The 25,334-nt window shown below is 39.7% G+C and overlaps 1 protein-coding gene across 2 annotated transcripts; it reads left to right on the forward strand.

Moving 5' to 3' along the window:
• Positions 1-3,256: 3,256 nt before the first annotated feature.
• Positions 3,257-20,943, forward strand: LOC117318605. Of its 2 annotated transcripts, none has more exons than XM_033873567.1 (3): positions 3,257-3,430; positions 16,538-17,212; positions 17,574-20,943. In XM_033873567.1, the coding sequence occupies exons 2-3, from the start codon at positions 16,579-16,581 to the stop codon at positions 17,945-17,947; spliced, it is 1,008 nt and encodes a 335-aa protein (XP_033729458.1). In that variant the 5' UTR covers positions 3,257-3,430; positions 16,538-16,578; the 3' UTR covers positions 17,948-20,943. The 2 variants fall into 2 exon arrangements, with proteins under 2 accessions (XP_033729458.1, XP_033729459.1); XM_033873568.1 differs by lacking the exon at positions 3,257-3,430 and adding an exon at positions 3,465-3,563.
• The last annotated feature ends 4,391 nt before the right edge of the window (positions 20,944-25,334 follow it).

Consider the following 25,334-nt stretch of genomic DNA (forward strand, 5'->3'; position numbering starts at 1 on the left):
GAATGTACACATTTTTTGATCATCGGATGAAAAATGTCGGACATATAACACTTTGAAAAAAAAATACTGCCAAAATTCAAAACTCATTAAAATGGATTAAAAATGATTCAGCTACTTCATTCATACACATACAGACTTGCTATTTGGAACAACAGTAGCATGTAAGAATATCTACAAACGAAGCTACTTTTCATCGACATTGACCTTTATTCAAGGTCGGCAAAGGTCAGATAAAAAATCTTTCAAATCAGGTTCTTTTTCCGGTCGTTTTATTTCTTTACGCTTAATGCGTTGTATATATAGTGCATGGTTGGGGCTAACTATTCTCCGTAAAATGTTATCAGAAAATGTGTCAAGCTCAAGGTCCAAGTACAAGTTCAAATAAAGGCCAAAAATTTAGTTTTTAAGTATATCAAATGCAATAAAAAGAAAATTGAATGGTTTTCCGTTTAATATCACATATATTTCACTCGTATGACAGAACATTTCGATATTTTCACTCGTGCGAAACCATTCAATATCCTCTATATATTTGGGAGAACCTGATTCACTGAGACGAAATGTGAAAGTTTTATGGTCGTGCAATAAAAATGGCACCGGAATGGCACTTTTAAAAGTGTTAGTTTTCCTGCCAAAATTCGAATTTCTCCAAAAATGAACTTAATTTCCCTTTTCTCCTATATCTTTACACATACAGATTTGATATTTAGCACATCGATAGCATGTACGGTGGCCTACAAAACGCATTGCTTTTCATTGACCTTGACCTTCGTTCAAGGTCACAAAGATCAAAAATCGAAAATTTCATATCATATATAGATGAAATTTGTTCTTATGAAGATGTGTGCAACGTTTCAAGGTCAAATCACCAAAAATAATACAGACACGCCACCTTGAAAAACGTTTTACGATGTACAGTATTTACAATGCCCAACACGTGCCCAACACGTGTTTAACACGTCAACCCACTCAAAAAGGGCAATGTACCTAAGGCGAAGTCACCTGTTTAGGTCTACTCTCCGTGGCGTCTTTTAACACGAGGAAATAAAAGAATATGAATATTTAAAATTAGATATCTATCAACGGACCATTCTTATCAATATGTTGTATGCTAGGGGCAGATACGTATAGGCACAGATGGCTTAAAAGGTCAACATTTAACCTAAAGAAGCTAACCAGTTGCCAACCAATTAGTAAATGGGATAAAGAGGACCTTAACCCCGATAACCTATTTCTGTTTTCTGTATACTAGAACACCTCTTTATTTGGTCCCTTTACTGACGACTCCTGTCTCTCTACATTACATCCCCGATAACCTATTTCTGTTTTCTGTATACTAGAACACCTCTTTATTTGGTCCCTTTACTGACGACTCCTGTCTCTACATTACATCCCCGATAACCTATTTCTGTTTTCTGTATACTAGAATACCTCTTTATTTGGTCCCTTTACTGACGACTCCTGTCTCTCTACATTACATCCCCGATAACCTATTTCTGTTTTCTGTATACTAGAATACCTCTTTATTTGGTCCCTTTACTGACGACTCCTGTCTCTCTACATTACATCCCCGATAACCTATTTCTGTTTTCTGTATACTAGAATACCTCTTTATTTGGTATATCCCTTTACTGACGACTCATGTTTTTCTACATTAAAGTATCAGTAACGCCGCGTGCAGAATAGTTCATACTGTCGTCCATTTAACTGTTCATGTATTTTACAACAGTCGGGAATAATGAATATTTATTCAGTATACATCTACCATGCTTATGAAAACGATTTGGCAAATCTTTTATCATTATTATTCTCATCTTATTTTGATTTTTTTTTTTCAAAACAATGTTTACCTTCGGCGCTGAAATATTGTCTCTTTAACTTACTTCCATTAGTTCGTAGTCTTTCTTTTAACTTTTTTCTTTCAATTTTAAATATTGTTTACGTAGAGCTGTAACATGGTAATTAAACCCGGGCTGATCTAATGAACTAGGGGGCTCACCAGTTTTATTATTGGACGAGTTTCTTAGAAAAAAAATGGCTGCATAGTTCCAAGTAAAACATCAGTAAAATGACTGGTATCAATATAATCTTGATTTAATTCGTCACTGATTGATTAAAAATGAGTTCTTTATTAAGCCTAAATTACCTAAGTATAGCTATGGTATGTTATCATTCTGGTATTGGTGTTCACCATGTGGACTATTTGTTGGCAGGGATATGGCATGTGAGTGTCTGAAACAAAATGATCCGTCGGAACAAAACATGTGAACGGACTTACAAGACATGACCATAGGGCGATGGATTGGGAGATAATTCCAATACCTACTCAGAAGAGGGCGCTTACAGGGAGAAAGTTTTTACAAAAGAACCCATGCATTTCATATCAGAACAGTAAATTTTCAATGATCAGTTTCCCAGAGACCATCCGTTGAGAATTGACATTTTCACTTTCAGTGTCTAAATTCAGCGTTGAAAACTGATCCAGGGTCAATTTCCAAAGGGGGTTCATTTTCAACGTTACACCGGCAATAAAGATGATGTAGATAAGGGTGACATTTCGTTGCATACTACACGTACATTTCTTATTAATCGACAATAAATAAAATGCTGAAAAATGCAGACTGTGGGACATTATAGGAAAACACTTTTAGGAAAAGAAATCAAGGAGCTCTATGGGAGTGTGGATAAACAGAATCAAGGAGCTCTATGGGAGTGTGGATAAACAAAATCAAGGAGCTCTATGGGAGTGTGGATAAACAAAATCAAGGAGCTCTATGGGAGTGTGGATAAACAAAATCAATGAGCTCTATGGGAGTGTGGATAAACAAAATCAAGGAGCTCTATGGGAGTGTGGATAAACAAAATCAAGGAGCTCTATATGGAGTGTGGATAAACAAAATCAAGGAGCTCTATGGGAGTGTGGATAAACAAAATCAAGGAGCTCTATATGGAGTGTGGATAAACAAAATCAAGGAGCTCTATGGGAGTGTGGATAAACAAAATCAAGGAGCTCTATATGGAGTGTGGATAAACAAAATCAAGGAGCTCTATGGGAGTGTGGATAAACAAAATCAAGGAGGTCCAGAAGAGCTTAGATAAAAGGCCGATGACTGATACGACTGATAAAAATAAACGGATATAACGCCAAGCTATATAGGGTGCTTACAGGTGAGGTGGCTCCGTTATTGAGCTACTGTTAATGTTATCTATATATAGCAATTTACCTTATTACCAGTTACACCCGGAATATACCCTAGCGGCTATACAGCTGGTTGATAGAGCGTAACCGGACTTTACATACAGTGTAATAAACACAGTGTAGCTTGTGTCACAGATCAGGTCTACCCGTATAGAACATTGATTTTTGAACAACCTGCTTCAGCCGACAGTGACCGATAATATTCTACATAGGTCAGCAACACCTGACCAGGTAAGCTGTCATTAGTTTGTCAATCAATACCAAGTCGTGTTTGGTGTCGGCCATATTTCAATTTATCAATATAACGTGGTGGACTGACAGCTGTATACATACAAGTGTGGTGAGGCGGTCCGCCATATTTTATGTAAGTATAGGGTATAACTCGGTCCTCTTTATTTGATGTAGATGTTATTACTACGGTGTGATAGATACTACAGTACCTATGTAGGATTCTAAAGTAAAAGTTAAACACTTTAAACCGAGACAATCGATCGTCCATATTAATAATAGTGTACTGCATCAGTTTTTAACACCAGGCCAAAGGAGTAAACAAATGCGGAGAGTATTGTCAACGTACAGGTACAGGACCAGTGTCTCCCTGTAAACATACTACACGACAGGTTTCTGTGAGGTAATTGTACAGGACCAGTGTCTCCCCTGTAAACATACTACACGACAGGTTTCTGTGATGTAAATGTACAGGACCAGTGTCTCCCCTGTAAACATACTACACGACAGGTTTCTGTGATGTAAATGTACAGGACCAGTGTCTCCCCTGTAAACATACAACACGACAGGTTTCTGTGAGGTAAATGTACAGGACCAGTGTCTCCCCTGTAAACATACAACACGACAGGTTTCTGTGCGGTAAATGTACAGGACCAGTGTCTCCCCTGTAAATATACTACAGGACAGGTTTCTGTGCGGTAAATGTACAGGACCAGTGTCTCCCCTGTAAACATACAACACGACAGGTTTCTGTGAGGTAAATGTACAGGACCAGTGTCTCCCCTGTAAACATACAACACGACAGGTTTCTGTGAGGTAAATGTACAGGACCAGTGTCTCCCCTGTAAACATACTACACGACAGGTTTCTGTGAGGTAAATGTACAGGACCAGTGTCTCCCCTGTAAACATACTACACGACAGGTTTCTGTGAGGTAAATGTACAGGACCAGTGTCTCCCCTGTAAACATACTACAGGACAGGTTTCTGTGAGGTAAATGTACGGGACCAGTGTCTCCCCTGTAAACATACAACACGACAGGTTTCTGTGAGGTAAATGTACAGGACCGATGTCTCCCCTGTAAACATACTACACGACAGGTTTCTGTGAGGTAAATGTACAGGACCAGTGTCTCCCCTGTAAACATACAACACGACAGGTTTCTGTGAGGTAAATGTACAGGACCGATGTCTCCCCTGTAAACATACTACACGACAGGTTTCTGTGAGGTAAATGTACAGGACCAGTGTCTCCCCTGTAAACATACTACAGGACAGGTTTCTGTGCGGTAAATGTACAGGACCAGTGTCTCCCCTGTAAATATACTACAGGACAGGTTTTTGTGAGGTAAATGTACGGGACCAGTGTCTCCCCTGTAAACATACTACACGACAGGTTTCTGTGAGGTAAATGTACGGGACCATTGTCTCCCCTGTAAACATACTACACGACAGGTTTCTGTGAGGTAAATGTACAGGACCAGTGTCTCCCCTGTAAACATACTACACGACAGGTTTCTGTGAGGTAAATGTACAGGATCGGTGTCTCCCTGTAAACATACTACACGACAGGTTTCTGTGAGGTAAATGTACAGGACCAGTGTCTGCCCTGTAAACATACTACAGGACAGGTTTCTGTGAGTTAAATGTACAGGACCAGTGTCTCCCCTGTAAACATACAACACGACAGGTTTCTGTGAGGTAAATGTACAGGACCAGTGTCTCCCCTGTAAACATACTACACGACAGGTTTCTGTGAGGTAAATGTACAGGACCAGTGTCTCCCCTGTAAACATACAACACGACAGGTTTCTGTGAGGTAAATGTACAGGACCAGTGTCCCCCCTGTAAACATACTACACGACAGGTTTCTGTGAGGTAAATGTACCGGACCAGTGTCTCCCCTGTAAACATACTACACGACAGGTTTCTGTGAGGTAAATGTACAGGACCAGTGTCTCCCCTGTAAACATACAACACGACAGGTTTCTGTGAGGTAAATGTACAGGACCTGTGTCTGCCCTGTAAACATACTACAGGACAGGTTTCTGTGAGGTAAATGTACAGGACCAGTGTCTCCCTGTAAACATACAACACGACAGGTTTCTGTGAGGTAAATGTACAGGACCAGTGTCTCCCCTGTAAACATACAACACGACAGGTTTCTGTGAGGTAAATGTACAGGACCTGTGTCTCCCCTGTAAACATACAACACGACAGGTTTCTGTGAGGTAAATGTACAGGACCAGTGTCTCCCCTGTAAACATACAACACGACAGGTTTCTGTGAGGTTGATGTACAGGACCAGTGTCTCCCCTGTAAATATACTACAGGACAGGTTTCTGTGAGGTAAATGTACAGGACCAGTGTCTCCCCTGTAAACCTACTACACGACAGGTTTCTGTGAGGTAAATGTACAGGACCAGTTTCTCCCCTGTAAACATACAACACGACAGGTTTCTGTGAGGTAAATGTACAGGACTAGTGTCTCCCCTGTAAACATACAACACGACAGGTTTCTGTGAGGTAAATATACAGGACTAGTGTCTCCCCTGTAAACATACAACACGACAGATTTCTGTGAGGTAATTGTCGAGGACCAGTGTCTCCCCTGTAAACATACAACACGACAGGTTTCTGTGAGGTAAATGTACAGGACTAGTGTCTCCCCTGTAAACATACAACACGACAGGTTTCTGTGAGGTAAATGTACAGGACCAGTGTCTCCCCGGTAAACATACTACAGGACAGGTTTCTGTGAGGTAAATGTACAGGACCAGTGTCTCCCCTGTAAACATACAACACGACAGGTTTCTGTGAGGTAAATGTACGGGACCAGTGTCTCCCCTGTAAACATACAACACGACAGGTTTCTGTGAGGTAAATGTACAGGACCAGTGTCTCCCTGTAAACATACTACACGACAGGTTTCTGTGAGGTAAATGTACAGGACCAGTGTCTCCCCTGTAAACATACAACACGACAGGTTTCTGTGAGGTAAATGTACAGGACCAGTGTCTGCCCTGTAAACATACTACACGACAGGTTTCTGTGAGGTAAATGTACAGGACCAGTGTCTCCCCTGTAAACCTACTACACGACAGGTTTCTGTGAGGTAAATGTACAGGACCAGTGTCTCCCCTGTAAACATACTACACGACAGGTTTCTGTGAGGTACAATGTAAATGTACAGGACCAGTGTCTCCCCTGTAAACATACTACACGACAGGTTTCTGTGAGGTAAATGTACAGGACCAGTGTCTCCCCTGTAAACATACAACACGACAGGTTTCTGTGAGGTAAATGTACAGGACCAGTGTCCCCCCTGTAAACATACTACACGACAGGTTTCTGTGAGGTAAATGTACAGGACCAGTGTCTCCCCTGTAAACATACAACACGACAGGTTTCTGTGAGGTAAATGTACAGGACTAGTGTCTCCCCTGTAAACATACAACACGACAGGTTTCTGTGAGGTAAATATACAGGACTAGTGTCTCCCCTGTAAACATACAACACGACAGATTTCTGTGAGGTAATTGTCGAGGACCAGTGTCTCCCCTGTAAACATACAACACGACAGGTTTCTGTGAGGTAAATGTACAGGACTAGTGTCTCCCCTGTAAACATACAACACGACAGGTTTCTGTGAGGTAAATGTACAGGACCAGTGTCTCCCCGGTAAACATACTACACGACAGGTTTCTGTGAGGTAAATGTACAGGACCAGTGTCTCCCCTGTAAACATACTACACGACAGGTTTCTGTGAGGTAAATGTACCGGACCAGTGTCTCCCCTGTAAACATACAACCCGACAGGTTTCTGTGAGGTAAATGTACCGGACCAGTGTCTCCCCTGTAAACATACTACACGACAGGTTTCTGTGAGGTAAATGTACCGGACCAGTGTCTCCCCTGTAAACATACTACACGACAGGTTTCTGTGAGGTAAATGTACGGGACCATTGTCTCCCCTGTAAACATACTACACGACAGGTTTCTGTGAGGTAAATGTACAGGACCAGTGTCTCCCCTGTAAACATACAACACGACAGGTTTCTGTGAGGTAAATGTACAGGACCAGTGTCTCCCCTGTAAACATACTACAGGACAGGTTTCTGTGAGGTAATTGTACAGGACCAGTGTCTCCCCTGTAAACATACTACACGACAGGTTTCTGTGAGGTAAATGTACAGGACCAGTGTCTCCCCTGTAAACATACAACACGACAGGTTTCTGTGAGGTAAATGTACAGGACCAGTGTCTCCCCTGTAAACATACTACAGGACAGGTTTCTGTGAGGTAAATGTACAGGACCAGTGTCTCCCCTGTAAACATACAACACGACAGGTTTCTGTGAGGTAAATGTACAGGACCAGTGTCTCCCCGGTAAACATACTACACGACAGGTTTCTGTGAGGTTAATGTACAGGACCAGTGTCTCCCCTGTAAACATACTACACGACAGGTTTCTGTGAGGTAAATGTACAGGACCAGTGTCTCCCCTGTAAACATACTACACGACAGGTTTCTGTGAGGTAAATGTACAGGACCAGTGTCTCCCCTGTAAACATACTACACGACAGGTTTCTGTGAGGTAATTGTCGGGGACCAGTGTCTCCCCTGTAAACATACTACACGACAGGTTTCTGTGAGGTAAATGTACAGGACCAGTGTCTCCCCTGTAAACATACTACAGGACAGGTTTCTGTGAGGTAAATGTACAGGACCAGTGTCTCCCCTGTAAACATACTACACGACAGGTTTCTGTGAGGTAAATGTACAGGACCAGTGTCTCCCCTGTAAACATACTACAGGACAGGTTTCTGTGAGGTAAATGTACAGGACCAGTGTCTCCCCTGTAAACATACTACAGGACAGGTTTCTGTGAGGTAAATGTACAGGACCAGTGTCTCCCCTGTAAACATACTACAGGACAGGTTTCTGTGAGTTAAATGTACAGGACCAGTGTCTCCCCTGTAAACATACTACACGACAGGTTTCTGTGAGTTAAATGTACAGGACCAGTGTCTCCCCTGTAAACCTACAACACGACAGGTTTCTGTGAGGTAAATGTACAGGACCAGTGTCCCCCCTGTAAACATACTACACGACAGGTTTCTGTGAGGTAAATGTACAGGACCAGTGTCTCCCCTGTAAACATACAACACGACAGGTTTCTGTGAGGTAAATGTACAGGACCAGTGTCTCCCCTGTAAACATACTACACGACAGGTTTCTGTGAGGTAAATGTACAGGACCAGTGTCTCCCCTGTAAACATACAACACGACAGGTTTCTGTGAGGTAAATGTACAGGACCAGTGTCTCCCCTGTAAACATACTACAGGACAGGTTTCTGTGAGGTAAATGTACAGGACCAGTGTCTCCCCTGTAAACATACAACACGACAGGTTTCTGTGAGGTAAATGTACAGGACCAGTGTCTCCCCGGTAAACATACTACACGACAGGTTTCTGTGAGGTTAATGTACAGGACCAGTGTCTCCCCTGTAAACATACTACACGACAGGTTTCTGTGAGGTAAATGTACAGGACCAGTGTCTCCCCTGTAAACATACTACACGACAGGTTTCTGTGAGGTAAATGTACAGGACCAGTGTCTCCCCTGTAAACATACTACACGACAGGTTTCTGTGAGGTAATTGTCGGGGACCAGTGTCTCCCCTGTAAACATACTACACGACAGGTTTCTGTGAGGTAAATGTACAGGACCAGTGTCTCCCCTGTAAACATACTACAGGACAGGTTTCTGTGAGGTAAATGTACAGGACCAGTGTCTCCCCTGTAAACATACTACACGACAGGTTTCTGTGAGGTAAATGTACAGGACCAGTGTCTCCCCTGTAAACATACTACAGGACAGGTTTCTGTGAGGTAAATGTACAGGACCAGTGTCTCCCCTGTAAACATACTACAGGACAGGTTTCTGTGAGGTAAATGTACAGGACCAGTGTCTCCCCTGTAAACATACTACACGACAGGTTTCTGTGAGTTAAATGTACAGGACCAGTGTCTCCCCTGTAAACATACTACACGACAGGTTTCTGTGAGTTAAATGTACAGGACCAGTGTCTCCCCTGTAAACCTACAACACGACAGGTTTCTGTGAGGTAAATGTACAGGACCAGTGTCCCCCCTGTAAACATACTACACGACAGGTTTCTGTGAGGTAAATGTACAGGACCAGTGTCTCCCCTGTAAACATACAACACGACAGGTTTCTGTGAGGTAAATGTACAGGACCAGTGTCTCCCCTGTAAACATACTACACGACAGGTTTCTGTGAGGTAAATGTACAGGACCAGTGTCTCCCCTGTAAACATACAACACGACAGGTTTCTGTGAGGTAAATGTACAGGACCAGTGTCTCCCCTGTAAACATACAACACGACAGGTTTCTGTGAGGTAAATGTACAGGACCAGTGTCTCCCCTGTAAACATACTACACGACAGGTTTCTGTGAGGTAAATGTACAGGACCAGTGTCTCCCCGGTAAACATACTACACGACAGGTTTCTGTGAGGTAAATGTACAGGACCAGTGTCTCCCCTGTAAACATACTACAGGACAGGTTTCTGTGAGGTAAATGTACAGGACCAGTGTCTCCCTGTAAACATACTACACGACAGGTTTCTGTGAGGTAAATGTACAGGACCAGTGTCTCCCCTGTAAACATACAACACGACAGGTTTCTGTGAGGTAAATGTACAGGACCAGTGTCTCCCCTGTAAACATACAACACGACAGGTTTCTGTGAGGTAAATGTACAGGACCAGTGTCTCCCCAGTAAACATACAACACGACAGGTTTCTGTGAGGTAAATGTACAGGACCAGTGTCTCCCCTGTAAACATACTACACGACAGGTTTCTGTGAGGTAAATGTACAGGACCAGTGTCCCCCCTGTAAACATACTACACGACAGGTTTCTGTGAGGTAAATGTACAGGACCAGTGTCTCCCCTGTAAACATACAACACGACAGGTTTCTGTGAAGTAAATGTACAGGACTAGTGTCTCCCCTGTAAACATACAACACGACAGGTTTCTGTGAGGTAAATATACAGGACTAGTGTCTCCCCTGTAAACATACAACACGACAGATTTCTGTGAGGTAATTGTCGAGGACCAGTGTCTCCCCTGTAAACATACAACACGACAGGTTTCTGTGAGGTAAATGTACAGGACTAGTGTCTCCCCTGTAAACATACAACACGACAGGTTTCTGTGAGGTAAATGTACAGGACCAGTGTCTCCCCGGTAAACATACTACACGACAGGTTTCTGTGAGGTAAATGTACAGGACCAGTGTCTCCCCTGTAAACATACTACACGACAGGTTTCTGTGAGGTAAATGTACCGGACCAGTGTCTCCCCTGTAAACATACAACCCGACAGGTTTCTGTGAGGTAAATGTACCGGACCAGTGTCTCCCCTGTAAACATACTACACGACAGGTTTCTGTGAGGTAAATGTACCGGACCAGTGTCTCCCCTGTAAACATACTACACGACAGGTTTCTGTGAGGTAAATGTACGGGACCATTGTCTCCCCTGTAAACATACTACACGACAGGTTTCTGTGAGGTAAATGTACAGGACCAGTGTCTCCCCTGTAAACATACAACACGACAGGTTTCTGTGAGGTAAATGTACAGGACCAGTGTCTCCCCTGTAAACATACTACAGGACAGGTTTCTGTGAGGTAATTGTACAGGACCAGTGTCTCCCCTGTAAACATACTACACGACAGGTTTCTGTGAGGTAAATGTACAGGACCAGTGTCTCCCCTGTAAACATACAACACGACAGGTTTCTGTGAGGTAAATGTACAGGACCAGTGTCTCCCCTGTAAACATACAACAGGACAGGTTTCTGTGAGGTAAATGTACAGGACCAGTGTCTCCCCTGTAAACATACTACACGACAGGTTTCTGTGAGGTAAATGTACAGGACCAGTGTCTCCCCTGTAAACCTACTACACGACAGGTTTCTGTGAGGTAAATGTACAGGACCAGTGTCTCCCCTGTAAACATACAACACGACAGGTTTCTGTGAGGTAAATGTACAGGACCAGTGTCTCCCCTGTAAACATACAACACGACAGGTTTCTGTGAGGTAAATGTACAGGACCAGTGTCTCCCCTGTAAACATACTACAGGACAGGTTTCTGTGAGTTAAATGTACAGGACCAGTGTCTCCCCTGTAAACATACTACACGACAGGTTTCTGTGAGGTAAATGTACAGGACCAGTGTCTCCCCTGTAAACATACTACACGACAGGTTTCTGTGAGGTAAATGTACAGGACCAGTGTCTCCCCTGTAAACATACAACACGACAGGTTTCTGTGCGGTAAATGTACAGGACCAGTGTCTCCCCTGTAAACATACAACACGACAGGTTTCTGTGCGGTAAATGTACAGGACCAGTGTCTCCCCTGTAAACATACAACACGACAGGTTTCTGTGAGGTAAATGTACAGGACCAGTGTCTCCCCTGTAAACATACTACAGGACAGGTTTCTGTGAGGTAATTGTACAGGACCAGTGTCTCCCCTGTAAACATACTACACGACAGGTTTCTGTGAGGTAAATGTACAGGACCAGTGTCTCCCCTGTAAACATACAACACGACAGGTTTCTGTGAGGTAAATGTACAGGACCAGTGTCTCCCCTGTAAACATACTACAGGACAGGTTTCTGTGAGGTAAATGTACAGGACCAGTGTCTCCCCTGTAAACATACAACACGACAGGTTTCTGTGAGGTAAATGTACAGGACCAGTGTCTCCCCTGTAAACATACAACACGACAGGTTTCTGTGAGGTAATTGTACAGGACCAGTGTCCCCCCTGTAAACATACTACACGACAGGTTTCTGTGAGGTAAATGTACAGGACCAGTGTCTCCCCTGTAAACATACAACACGACAGGTTTCTGTGAGGTAAATGTACAGGACCAGTGTCTCCCCTGTAAACATACTACAGGACAGGTTTCTGTGAGTTAAATGTACAGGACCAGTGTCTCCCCTGTAAACATACTACACGACAGGTTTCTGTGAGGTAAATGTACAGAACCAGTGTCTCCCCTGTAAACATACTACACGACAGGTTTCTGTGAGGTAAATGTACAGGACCAGTGTCTCCCCTGTAAACATACTACACGACAGGTTTCTGTGAGGTAAATGTACAGGACCAGTGTCTCCCCTGTAAACATACAACACGACAGGTTTCTGTGAGGTAAATGTACAGAACCAGTGTCTCCCCTGTAAACATACTACACGACAGGTTTCTGTGAGGTAAATGTACAGGACCAGTGTCTCCCCTGTAAACATACTACACGACAGGTTTCTGTGAGGTAAATGTACAGAACCAGTGTCTCCCCTGTAAACATACTACACGACAGGTTTCTGTGAGTTTATTGTCGGGGACCAGTATCTCCCCTGTAAACATACAACACGACAGGTTTCTGTGAGGTAAATGTACAGGACCAGTGTCTCCCCTGTAAACATACAACACGACAGGTTTCTGTGAGGTAAATGTACAGGACCAGTGTCTGCCCTGTAAACATACTACACGACAGGTTTCTGTGAGGTAAATGTACAGGACCAGTGTCTCCCCTGTAAACATACTACAGGACAGGTTTCTGTGAGGTAAATGTACAGGACTAGTGTCTCCCCTGTAAACATACTACACGACAGGTTTCTGTTAGGTAAATGTACAGGACCAGTGTCTCCCCTGTAAACATACAACACGACAGGTTTCTGTGAGGTAAATGTACAGGACCAGTGTCTCCCCTGTAAACATACTACAGGACAGGTTTCTGTGAGGTAAATGTACAGGACCAGTGTCTCCCCTGTAAACATACAACACGACAGGTTTCTGTGAGGTAAATGTACAGGACCAGTGTCTCCCCGGTAAACATACAACAGGACAGGTTTCTGTTAGGTAAATGTACAGGACCAGTGTCTCCCCAGTAAACATACTACACGACAGGTTTCTGTGAGGTAAATGTACAGGACTAGTGTCTCCCCTGTAAACATACAACAGGACAGGTTTCTGTGAGGTAAATGTACAGGACCAGTGTCTGCCCTGTAAACATACTACACGACAGGTTTCTGTGAGGTAAATGTACAGGACCAGTGTCTCCCCTGTAAACATACAACACGACAGGTTTCTGTGAGGTAAATGTACAGGACCAGTGTCTGCCCTGTAAACATACTACAGGACAGGTTTCTGTGAGGTAAATGTACAGGACCAGTGTCTCCCCTGTAAACATACAACACGACAGGTTTCTGTGAGGTAAATGTACAGGACCAGTGTCTCCCCTGTAAACCTACAACACGACAGGTTTCTGTGAGGTAAATGTACAGGACCAGTGTCCCCCCTGTAAACATACTACACGACAGGTTTCTGTGAGGTAAATGTACAGGACCAGTGTCTCCCCTGTAAACATACTACACGACAGGTTTCTGTGAGGTAAATGTACAGGACCAGTGTCTCCCCTGTAAACATACTACACGACAGGTTTCTGTGAGGTAAATGTACAGGACCAGTGTCTCCCCTGTAAACATACTACACGACAGGTTTCTGTTAGGTAAATGTACAGGACCAGTGTCTCCCCAGTAAACATACTACACGACAGGTTTCTGTGAGGTAAATGTACAGGACTAGTGTCTCCCCTGTAAACATACAACACGACAGGTTTCTGTGAGGTAAATGTACAGGACCAGTGTCTCCCCTGTAAACATACTACAGGACAGGTTTCTGTGAGGTAAATGTACGGGACCAGTGTCTGCCCTGTAAACATACTACACGACAGGTTTCTGTGAGGTTAATGTACAGGACCGGTATCTCCCCTGTAAACACACTACAGGACAGGTTTCTGTGCGGAAAATATTGAACTAATTGAAAGAGAACCACTCTGTTATCTGTGAAAATGTCATCCATGTACGTTTTCTGTACTTTCGTAAAAATTCATGTTGATGCTACCTCTTCCCGATAGAACATTGATTTATGACACGAGATAAACAAAATGACAGGACAATGAGGCATAGGCCGAACCCTCCAGCGTCGCTCAGTTGACGTTGGTGCTGGGCGAATAATGGAACCGTATACCCACGGGTAGGGTCAATATCCTGATCAATTCAATGCCGACGAGAATCCGTGCAACCACTGCAGCTCATGTGGCATATACTATACAGCGTTAAAAGGACGTTAAACAAACCAAACAGCATATTGATATCGATTCATTTTGAGAGGGCTACCCTTGGATCAATCTCAAATTTGACGGGGCTACTAAAGGTACCGCAAGAATTTTTCCACTGACGGCAGAGTGGTTATCTATCTATCTATCTATATACTACGATGGCCGACAAGAGCCTGGCAAAATGAAATGAAAAAACTGTAACACTTTTTTCAATGGTACAGTTTTTTCATATCTTTTTGTACCATAGAAAAGTGTACCATGATACAAAAAGATGTGAAAATTCAAATCATTTTGTACTACTTGTGTTACAGAAAGATTATAAACTACTTAGGAAAAAACACAGCTGACATTCACATGTTTATGTACCAATAGCCGGTATCAGCCGGCAAAATGATGTGAAAGGTTTTGTACCGCGTTACACTTTTTTCATTTCTTTTTGTACCATTTTTGGTACAAAAAGATATGAAAAAAGTGTACCAAGAAAAAAACGTGTCAGTTTTTTCATATCTTTTTGTACCATCCGTGGTACAAAAAGATGTGAAAAAACTGTACCATCAGAACATCGGAATGTCGTTATCCAAAACCATGATCAGGGCTGACCCCGAATAGCAAAAGGTTTGATAACACCGTCACAACAAGCCGCAAAGTTTATTAATCACTTCTGAGGACACAAATCGAGTCGAAACTTTAGTGTAAGTATTGGGGTGTACCTTAGGGGCTAAAAATTATTAAATTAAACCTGTATAATGTCGTCATTTCTATTTTAGAGATAAACAATTTAACGATTGAAAAAACATTACACCATTTCTCTAATAGTCTTACAAAATATATATATTCCTCGATGTCTTCTGTAAAACCAACTTTATTTTACGAGTGGGGCTAATATTTCGATATTTGCGCATTCATGAAAAATATCAAAATATTAGTCACATGAGTGAAATACATTTGGTATTATTGAAGATGCTGTTAGATATGCTGTTTATTACATTTTCATAGCAAAATATACCGGATCATCTTTTAACTTTTTCCATTTTCCACTTTTATAGAATGATTAATTTTCGATATTTCACTGCTAAAAGCGTAATAACGAAACTCATCGGTGTCTATAGTTTCTTTTACTCGAGAAGTTTTTATTACGTAATAAAATTGATGGTCCCATTTCCCCAAAACGGAGGCAGATTAGATACATTGACAATGTATGTACAACTAAATCATCACTGGAAAAATTATTAAAGACGTTATTTTTAAAATGAAAAGTAATTTAAAAGTTAAAATAGACAACTGACCATTTTGCAGGCCCAACATCAATATACATGACGATTGGATCATCCAGCAGCCAGACATTCTGGATACTAATTGGCAGGCTATGTGATGACAGCTTTATCTGGGAGTCATTTGTCAAACTCAGTAACCCTTATGACTGGCCGTTTCATATGTTTCTGTACCATGGCTGTTTTCGGCCGCTTTTTGGTACAAAAAGATACAAAAGCGACTGACTCATTTCAACTCCGCTTTCACATCTTTCTGTACCATACAATGGTACAAAAAGATGTGAAAAAAATGTACCATGAAAAAAAGTGTTACAGTTTTTTCATTTGATTTTGCCAGGCTCTTGTCGGCCATCGTAATATACCATTATATTTTATAAACGTTTTGCTTCCCATAGTAAACCGGGGAATTTCTAATTGGGTTTATTTTTCGTTTCAATATATCAACAATATATAAACATAACACAGTTTATATCGACCCCCCATATATTTTATACATACATTACTATTGTAACGTGTCCCTGTGGCTGGACATTTGAATGCAGTATGTGTTGGAATTATGTACGTTTATTCAAAATAAAATACAACTTATGTTATCATATAACTTTTCTTTTCAGAGAATGTGAAGAACATAAACCAACAAGGGAAGCAGACCAGTATGGCGCCCGAGTCTAACACCCCTGATACAGACTTCTATCCTGTAGAGGCTCGCGTTATAGTGGCGTTCAGTGTGTGGCAGTTTGTCATTGTAGTGTTAACCCTGGGAGTTGGTATTGTCGCTATAGGACGGCTAGTGCGGGTCGGATGTAAGAACTGTACAACCATCATCGTCTATCTACTGTGTGGTTTACTTCATGAACTGTACGCGATATATATACTACAGACAGCGAAACAAAGAACAGATGATGTAACCGTCAGAAACGAAGGTTGTGCAGACTTTTATTTTGTTTGTTTGGTTGCCATTGTTATTTCATTGCTGGTGGTCGGTCTCTCGACAGTCAGGAAAACATTCGCCCCGAAAAAGGCTAAACTAATTCGTAATATAGCACTAGTATACACCGCCATTGTCGTGCCGTTAGCTATCAAATTCAAATCGTTAGGCTCTTCAGACAGTAAAGAACACCTTCCTACACTACAGTTGAAGAGTGAATTCCTTTACGTTACTGTGTGTGAACGCGATCCTTACTCGGACGGCCTCTCCACCTTGTTAGAATATGGCGCCATCTACTTCCCGTTTTCGGGCCTGTACTTGATACTGTATTACTCCCAAAGGGCAAGGTCAAGTGATAAAGGTGAGTTGTACAGCAAAAGAGATAATCATCAAATTTATATAACATAACACGAATATGACATTACCCTTGAAAATAAAAATTACATTATGATTTTTCCGCAAATATGGCTAACGCATGTTCTCCTTTGATCATTTTTGTTTTGCTTTGTTCCTTGTTTTGTTCCTTGTTTATTTTTTTGGTGGGGGTTACTGGTTGGGATTTCTAGCAGTCTGTAAGAGTAAACTTCCTAGTTTCTAATGTCTCCTGTAAATAAATCAAGCATTTCATTACACGTTGATTTACCTTGTAGAATAACATCATGACTTGTTCATATTCTATGATGCTTTTCGCAAGATTTTCAAATAATATTTTCTTCTTTCAGAAATGAAGTTTTCTGAATTGCAATGTCTGCCGGCCTGTCAGGAAGGCGATTTGCCATACCTATGCCGCACGTGCACCCGCGTGAACCCTGTTTTAGCTGTGACTCTTATCTATTATATATTCGCCATACTAATGGCACGTCCGTTCTACATTGGTTGTAGTATGGTGCTGGGGACAACGTACAAGGATCTCCTCCCTAACATAACTATTACGGCTCTCTACGTGTTTGTTTCACTGTATTGTACGTTTGATATTTATCTATTCCCGAAAAAGTCCACGCCTGTAAAGTCAGACAGTGTTACCGAGATCCTTATTGAGACGGACGGCACGCACAGCAGTTATAAACCACTGAGTACGAAGACACCTCGCCAGTAAATTGACGAATAGACAACAAATATACAGATGTAAAAATTACATGGACGTATACACTACAGTCAAATAATCTACAAATAAAATTTGTCTGAGTACGTATTCAGGCTACATCTTTGCAATTGAAGATGTTAATTCGAATATATATATATGCCATGACAAAATCGCTGTGACCCATTTTGAGTATTATTCGAGATGGCTATGCTGGAATTTGTGAAGGAATATTGCATTATGACAAAGGGATCTCCAAACAGCACCAATTCGATAATAAACGGCTCATTTTCTGGACATCATGGTCATCTGATGCATCGTATCAGCCAAGCGAGAGGCCCTGTCTAAAATCAGGCCTATGGCAAGCCCCAACAGTATAGAGAATGAATACAACACCAATAATAAATAATCTAAATACTGTATCCTAAATACTGTACCAACGATACTGTATCCTAAATACCGTATCAACGATAATGTTCATTCTGTTGTAAATACTGTACGTATCCCGCCTATGAATACTGCCCATATTGACTCTTTATAGCAAGCGTATCGATTGAAATTGCAGAGGCAGTGTTGTTTATTTTATATATAACTTGGGTAAAATGCTCTTCATATAATCTTTTCTTGAGGACATTATGTGAAAATCTATTTTGATATATATTTTATGATACTCTTTTGTACTGCATATGTATGTTGAAGTTGTATAATTGTTTCCATGACCAGAATACACCATATAACGTTTTTAGGAGTCTGCTTGAAATTGCGCTGTTTTAAAGTCATTTTTGAGACCATTAAAAATGTACTGTTCATTGGACTTTTAGGAAATGTTTGACTATAAGTATGTTGAGTTTGAAGGGAAAGGATGATTTATGAAAGAGCAATGTATTCATGTAGAGAAACCTTTGCTATAAATTACCTGTCTGCCTTGTAGAGTTCCCCAACACAGACCCGGAGTTTTGTGTTTTGTAACACAATATCGTAGACTACGTTAGGGACAGTTTCACTGACACATAAACAATAGCAGTGTTTTAAATCGCTGTACTAAGAATTGATCTATGTATGCTTGTTTCCACCGTATTGTTTAAGGCTTAAAACTGATATACAGTGTATAATAAACTGCGAACATTTTTTTGGTTAATATCAATCGACCTATATTTTCTAATAGATAAAGGTTGTATGTTTATACAATGTACAATGTACGTTTTGGTATTTACATTGTAATTTGAAAATAAATCAATCTTCATGTTTATAGCCTTTTATGGGAGAAGTGTTTAATGCATAACAATTTTGATTTCGAATTTAATACTTTTAGTAACAAGTTGAAAATGCAATTCATACATGATTTGAAACAGCAATTGATACGTTGCAAATCCACTTGAAGGTACCTCCATCTGGGGGCTCTCGGATAATTGTCCGAAATTGATAAAACTTGTCCGTGAAAGGTTACAAATGCAGTAATTCCCGGGAAAAGATTCAAAGAGTAGCTTTCAATTTCGTCGGTGTTCAATTTGCAATTACCGCATGGCCATTTGGCTATAGTGGTTTTCTTACCGCAATCCACGCTATATAATATAGGTGCTTTTAATGAGCCATTTTACGTGTAGGTTAATTTCTTTATAGGCAAATTTTTGCGATACAAATTCTGATTGCTTGTAGGGAAAGCGAAACTCATTGAATTCAAATGTAAAACATGCGTTTAATTTAAACAAAATATGAATCCCCTATAGTATTAACAAAATTCTAAAAAAGAGAGAGAGAAAACTCCAGCTTAATCTTAATTTACATACAACGTCTTGTAAAAACATTAATCGGGGTATATACATCTCTGATACTGACATTGAAAAGGTCCACACACATTTTTGCAAAAGATGTAAAAAAATCAACCTCAAATGCGATGGTGTATTGTGAACTAGGTCGTTCTCCACTACAATATTACAGGAAACTAAGGATAATTAAGTACTGGTTTAAGTTAATTACTACACGAAATTGTATTTTAAATCGTGCATATGGATTTTTAAGAAATTGTTATACAAGAAATTGTTTCAATTGGGTAACTTTTGTTAAAAATGAACTTTTTTCGCTTGGTTTTGGTTATGTGTGGGAAAACCAGCAAATGTATGCAAGCTATATCGACAATATTTTGCCAATTATTAAGCAGAAAAATTTTGACCAAGCTCAGCAACATCTACATAATGTCATATATATAAACATCTTATGGACATTGTAACATTACCTTTTTATCTTACCAAATATATTCCTAAAATATTTAGAATTTGTCTTACTAAGATACGTCTATCTGCACATTGTTTAGCCATTGAAGCTGGTATATATAATAATACTCCAAGATTAAGACGATTTTGTAATATGTGTAATAATTGACAACAAATTGAAGATGAATATCATTTTATTCTTGAATGTAATAGTTATAAAAATTTAAGGAAAAAGTACATCAAGCGTTATTACTGGAATAACCCATCTGTTTTTAAATTAATCCAGCTATTCAGAGTACAAAATGTAAAGGAACTGTGTTGTCTAGGAAAATATATACATGAAGCTAGTAAATTAAGAAATAATTACTAAACCAATCATTGATGTTATGATGTCTCATTCTCTATATGTTATGTACTGTTGTATACGCCATGCTGTAATTTATGTATTTCATGTACAATGTTTTCTTGTGACTGATAGGCCGTACGGCCGAAAGTAATAAAAGAATTGAATTGATACGCGTCAACTCACAAACAATTATCGGCGCGTGCCGATTAGAACGGATGAACGCACATACACCTGTGGTGCTGTAACAGGGGTGATGAGCTTGTGGACCGTAACTTCACACCTTGTAATTGTTTGTTGGTATACTAATTAAATATAGCCCACTCGCAGTCGAGCACACGTAATTGTCCGAGTATGGTTGCAAACATATTTAAGTCCTGTTTGAAGAGAAGACATGACTTGCGACACACGACTGGGAAGTAAAATCACAAGGATGTCAATCACCTCATGATAACTTACATGTAACAAATTGTAGATAGTTTTTCATATCTTGGTGTAGTAGTTAATTATAATGGAAATTTTGCAAAAGCAAGGGATAAATTAATTGAACAAGCACAAAAGTCATTGTATGCATTGTATAAAAAAATTCGTAATCATGCTATTCCTATTGATATACAACTTCATATTTTTGACACTGTAATTGAACCAATCTTGTTATACGGATCCGAAGTATGGGGATTTGAAAACTTGCGTGCATTGGAACAAATCCATCTCAAATTTTGCAAAAGAGTGCTAAAAGTGAGATCAAGTACTCCATCATTTATGGTATATGATGAACTGGGTCGTTTCCCACTAGAACTGAATATTAAACTTAGAATGGCTCGTTTTTGGAACAGTCTTCTTTGTTATGAAAATAAACTTAGTAGTATTCTACTAAAATTAGCAATTAAACTGCATGACGCCGGAACTCTTTCCTTTAAATGGATCAACAAAGTTAAAAACATATATGATGAATCTGGCTTTTCATTTATTTTTGAAAATAGATTTAGTATGAATAAATTGTTCTTTAAAAATCAACTGAAACAGAGACTCCAAGATCAATTTATCCAAAAGTGGTTCTCAGAAATAGATAACTCTTCAAGAGGCGATTTTTACTCAATATGTAAATCTCAATTTGGTCTTGAAAAATATTTGACAGCATTGTCAGAAAATAATAGACTATATATAACTAAAATACGTACATGCAATTCCCTATTGAAACGGGTAGATGGCAAAGAATCCCGAAAGAAGAAAGAATATGTAACCTATGTTTAAAAAGTATTGGAGATGAATATCACTATCTGTTTTCTTGTAAAAATGAGCTAGTTAAAAATTTGCAAAATAAATATATTCCAAATTATTTTCGTACAAATCCAAATGAGATGAAAATGAAAGGCCTATTGTCAGTATGTAACAAACAAGTTCTAAACGGATTGTCCATTTTTCTTCAAAAAATATCTCTTTTATTATGAAGCTTTAACAAACCGTATGTGTATAAATGATTGTATTATTTTGCTGTAATATATGTATCTATCATAAAGTGTTGACTTGGACTATGAAAGATTTATACAACATGTATATTATGTGTCCTCTCTATCATACTAATAAGTTGTTACTGGTAATTAAGGAAACATATATATCATGTGTATTGCAATATAAGTTTCTGCAGCATTTCACTGCTATTTGTAACTATAAAAGTGTAATAATTTATATATTATATCTGTCCATCCTGTCACGTCAAAGAATTTCGTTATAAATGTACCTCATGTAACACATTGTCATGTGTCTGAGTGTAAATAAAATCTGATCTGTAAAGAAATTATCACAAAACATGACAGGTTTACATAAAAGTTTAATAATTTTTTTTCCTATTAAAGAAAATTAGCCCCTACACCAAAATGTAGAAGTAAGTGCTAATATTTTTGTCTATAAATACTCACCAGCTGCAGACGCACGTGCTTATATTTAACTCTATTAATAATAAGCAACATTTCTTTCTTAAATGCCCTTTGTCTGCAATAGTCTGAGGAATCAATAATATTAAAGATTTTTGTAATATCTAGCCTACCAAACTGTAGTAAATCTAACTATAATATGTTGGATCGAAATACAATATATAAATACGATTTACATTATAACAGTAAACATTATATAAATCAACAAAAGTATCATCAGATATAGGCAGAGACCTATATACTAAGTATTGTACTGTAATATGTTCAGTAGAAGTTTATATAATTATACCTAGAACTGGTAAATAATCATATCTACATGTACACATGTTAATTAATTTGCCAGTAATTAGATAGACCTCGGTTCTCTAAACAACTTGGATGTTATCTATACCATGTTCATGTAATACTGGTTGTATCCAATTATCTTTGTGTAGTTATAATTAATGTGGTGTTTACATGTAGACTTCAGGTCACGAACCCCATAACCATATTAAGTTAGGGGAAATCTATCTGTCCGGCCAATGCACATCATGATCATTATAAAAGAGTAGCCTTCCATTGAAACTATGGTCATTCCTACCCGTCTGCACGGACACGTCGGTCCTTCGGCCGTGCTTTGCACGGACAAAGTCGCTCTTAGCCGTGTGCGTACGGACACATCACATACCCACCTGCACCAATAAACAGAGGAACCTCAACTCTACGACTTCATCTTTATTCAACTCTACAACTACAACTACATCTACAATCTAAACCACAAAATACTTGGAAGAATTATTATATTTTAGTATATAGGTCTCTGGATATAGGGAAAGCGAATATACATGTACAATTAAAACAACGAGAAGTTATTGAGGAAATGACAAATCTGATTATTATACCTCATGTTTATAACAGTGCCTGTGATTAGCCGAAACGCATCACGTGGAAGGGGGACAAAACATGATATCTCCCTGACGCAGGTGAGCCAGGGAGACAAATATCATACATGTATCTCCCTGGACCGCGTGCCCCCGTGGCGACCCCCACATTCTGTTGCGAGGAGTTGTCTCCCTTCCAGTTATTTACAAATGACATACGAACAGAAACGCAAACGTTTTCGTGCAGTCGAATAAGCAGAAATAGATAAAATTCTGCAAAACAAGATTGCTCATAACACGAAAATATCAACAAATGTACACGTCAACTGTTTCTGAAAGAAACTGTCAATAACACCTTGACTTGGAATCGTATCAATTGAGCGACCGGTATCACAGGGGTTTGTGATCAAAATGATATTTCATATCTTCAGTATATTTTTGAGTATCATCATTACTGATTATTTTTCGGTATAATAAACAATTTCTGGCCCTGGATGCATAATATTACAAGGGAGAAAGTATTTAACCTAAAACCGGAAAAGTCACCTGTACTGGACGAACTCCATCCAATGTTTCTAAAAAATACTGCCTCGTCATTATCAGGGCCTTTAATAAAAAATATTCAATCAGTCACTATCAACAGGAACTCTACCAGACGATTGGAAAAAAGCCTGAGTGTGTCCTATCCATAAGAAAGGCGATAGAAGTGAAGCAGGCAACTACAGACCAGTCAGTTTAACATCAGTGGTATGCGAAATTCTGGAGACATTAATAAGGGAACATTAAACAAAATTCATGAGATCTAACAAATATTTTTCGGATAAACAATATGGGTTTATATCTGGAAGATCAACAAGTCTTCAGCTTTTGGAGGTTTTGGATATATGGACAGAAGCCCTGGATAAAGGACAGGTTATAGATTGTATTTACATGGATTACCAGAAGGCATTCGATACAGTTCCACACAATAGACTCCTCAATAAACTAAATTCATACAACTTCTCCAACCAAATAATCTCTTGGATAGCAACATTCTTAAAAGGTAGACAACAAAAAGTAACTGTGAATGGTGCAGACTCGGACTTGACCGAAGCCACATCAGGAATTCCTCAAGGCTCAGTGCTAGGACCATTAATGTTTGTCATCTTTGTAAATGACCTCCCTGGAACAGTTCAGTCGGATATGTACCTTTTTGCAGATGACACCAAAGTATTCAAGATAATAAAAAGCGAGCACGATAGTGCAGAGCTTCAAAAGGATCTGGACACAATGCTCGCATTACCACTAAATTACTGGACCCTACAGTGAGAGGCTGGAAAAATTCAAACTACCAACATTGGCATTCGGAAGAATTAGAGATATGATAGAACTGTACAAAATGATAAGCGAAATATATGATAAAGAATGTTTTAATTGTATCATTTTATGGAAGGATGCTGCTGAACGCAAAGTGCCAGTTGCAATAACAGTCACCCGCAAACATACTAATCCTCACCCAACTATTTTCTTTAATAATCATCCAATAACTCAATCTGACTATCATAAACATTTAGGTTTAATTTTTAACAAAAAAGGTACTTGGTCTGACCATATTTATAATATTTATGAAAAAGCTTCATCAAGACTGAATATACTTAGAATTTTGAAATACAAAGTTGATAGAAATACTCTCAAAACAATATATATACCATACATTAGACCAATATTAGAATACGCAGATATAGTTTGCGATAACTGTACAAAAAATGAATCTGATTTACTTGAATCTGTTCAATTAGAAGCCTTAAGGATCATCCCAGATAGCATGACTACGTTGGGCCAACGTTGGCATATGGTTGTACGGTTGGCCAATGGTTGGCGTTGGTCATACAACGTTGGCCCGACGTTGGCCCAACAACAACTTGTTTTACTCGACAGCAAGTGAAGATAAGTTGGGAACACTACGTTGGCCCAACATTGGCCCCCTGTTAGTACATTTCAGTGCTGAATTACCTAGGTTGGTCCAACGTTGGTCCTACGTTGACCCGATGTTGTAAGCCAAAAGCAGGTTTACAA

The sequence above is a fragment of the Pecten maximus genome, unplaced genomic scaffold (genome assembly GCF_902652985.1).
Source record: "Pecten maximus unplaced genomic scaffold, xPecMax1.1, whole genome shotgun sequence".
Taxonomy (NCBI): Eukaryota; Metazoa; Mollusca; class Bivalvia; order Pectinida; family Pectinidae; genus Pecten; species Pecten maximus.

Excerpts from the sequence above, each read along its gene's own strand:
- LOC117318605 (XM_033873567.1), top strand. The coding sequence starts at position 16,579 with ATGGCGCCCGAGTCTAACACCCCTGATACAGACTTCTATCCTGTAGAG. Across the intron at positions 17,213-17,573 it reads GGCAAGGTCAAGTGATAAAG|AAATGAAGTTTTCTGAATTG; the intron begins GTGAGTTGTACA and ends TTCTTCTTTCAG.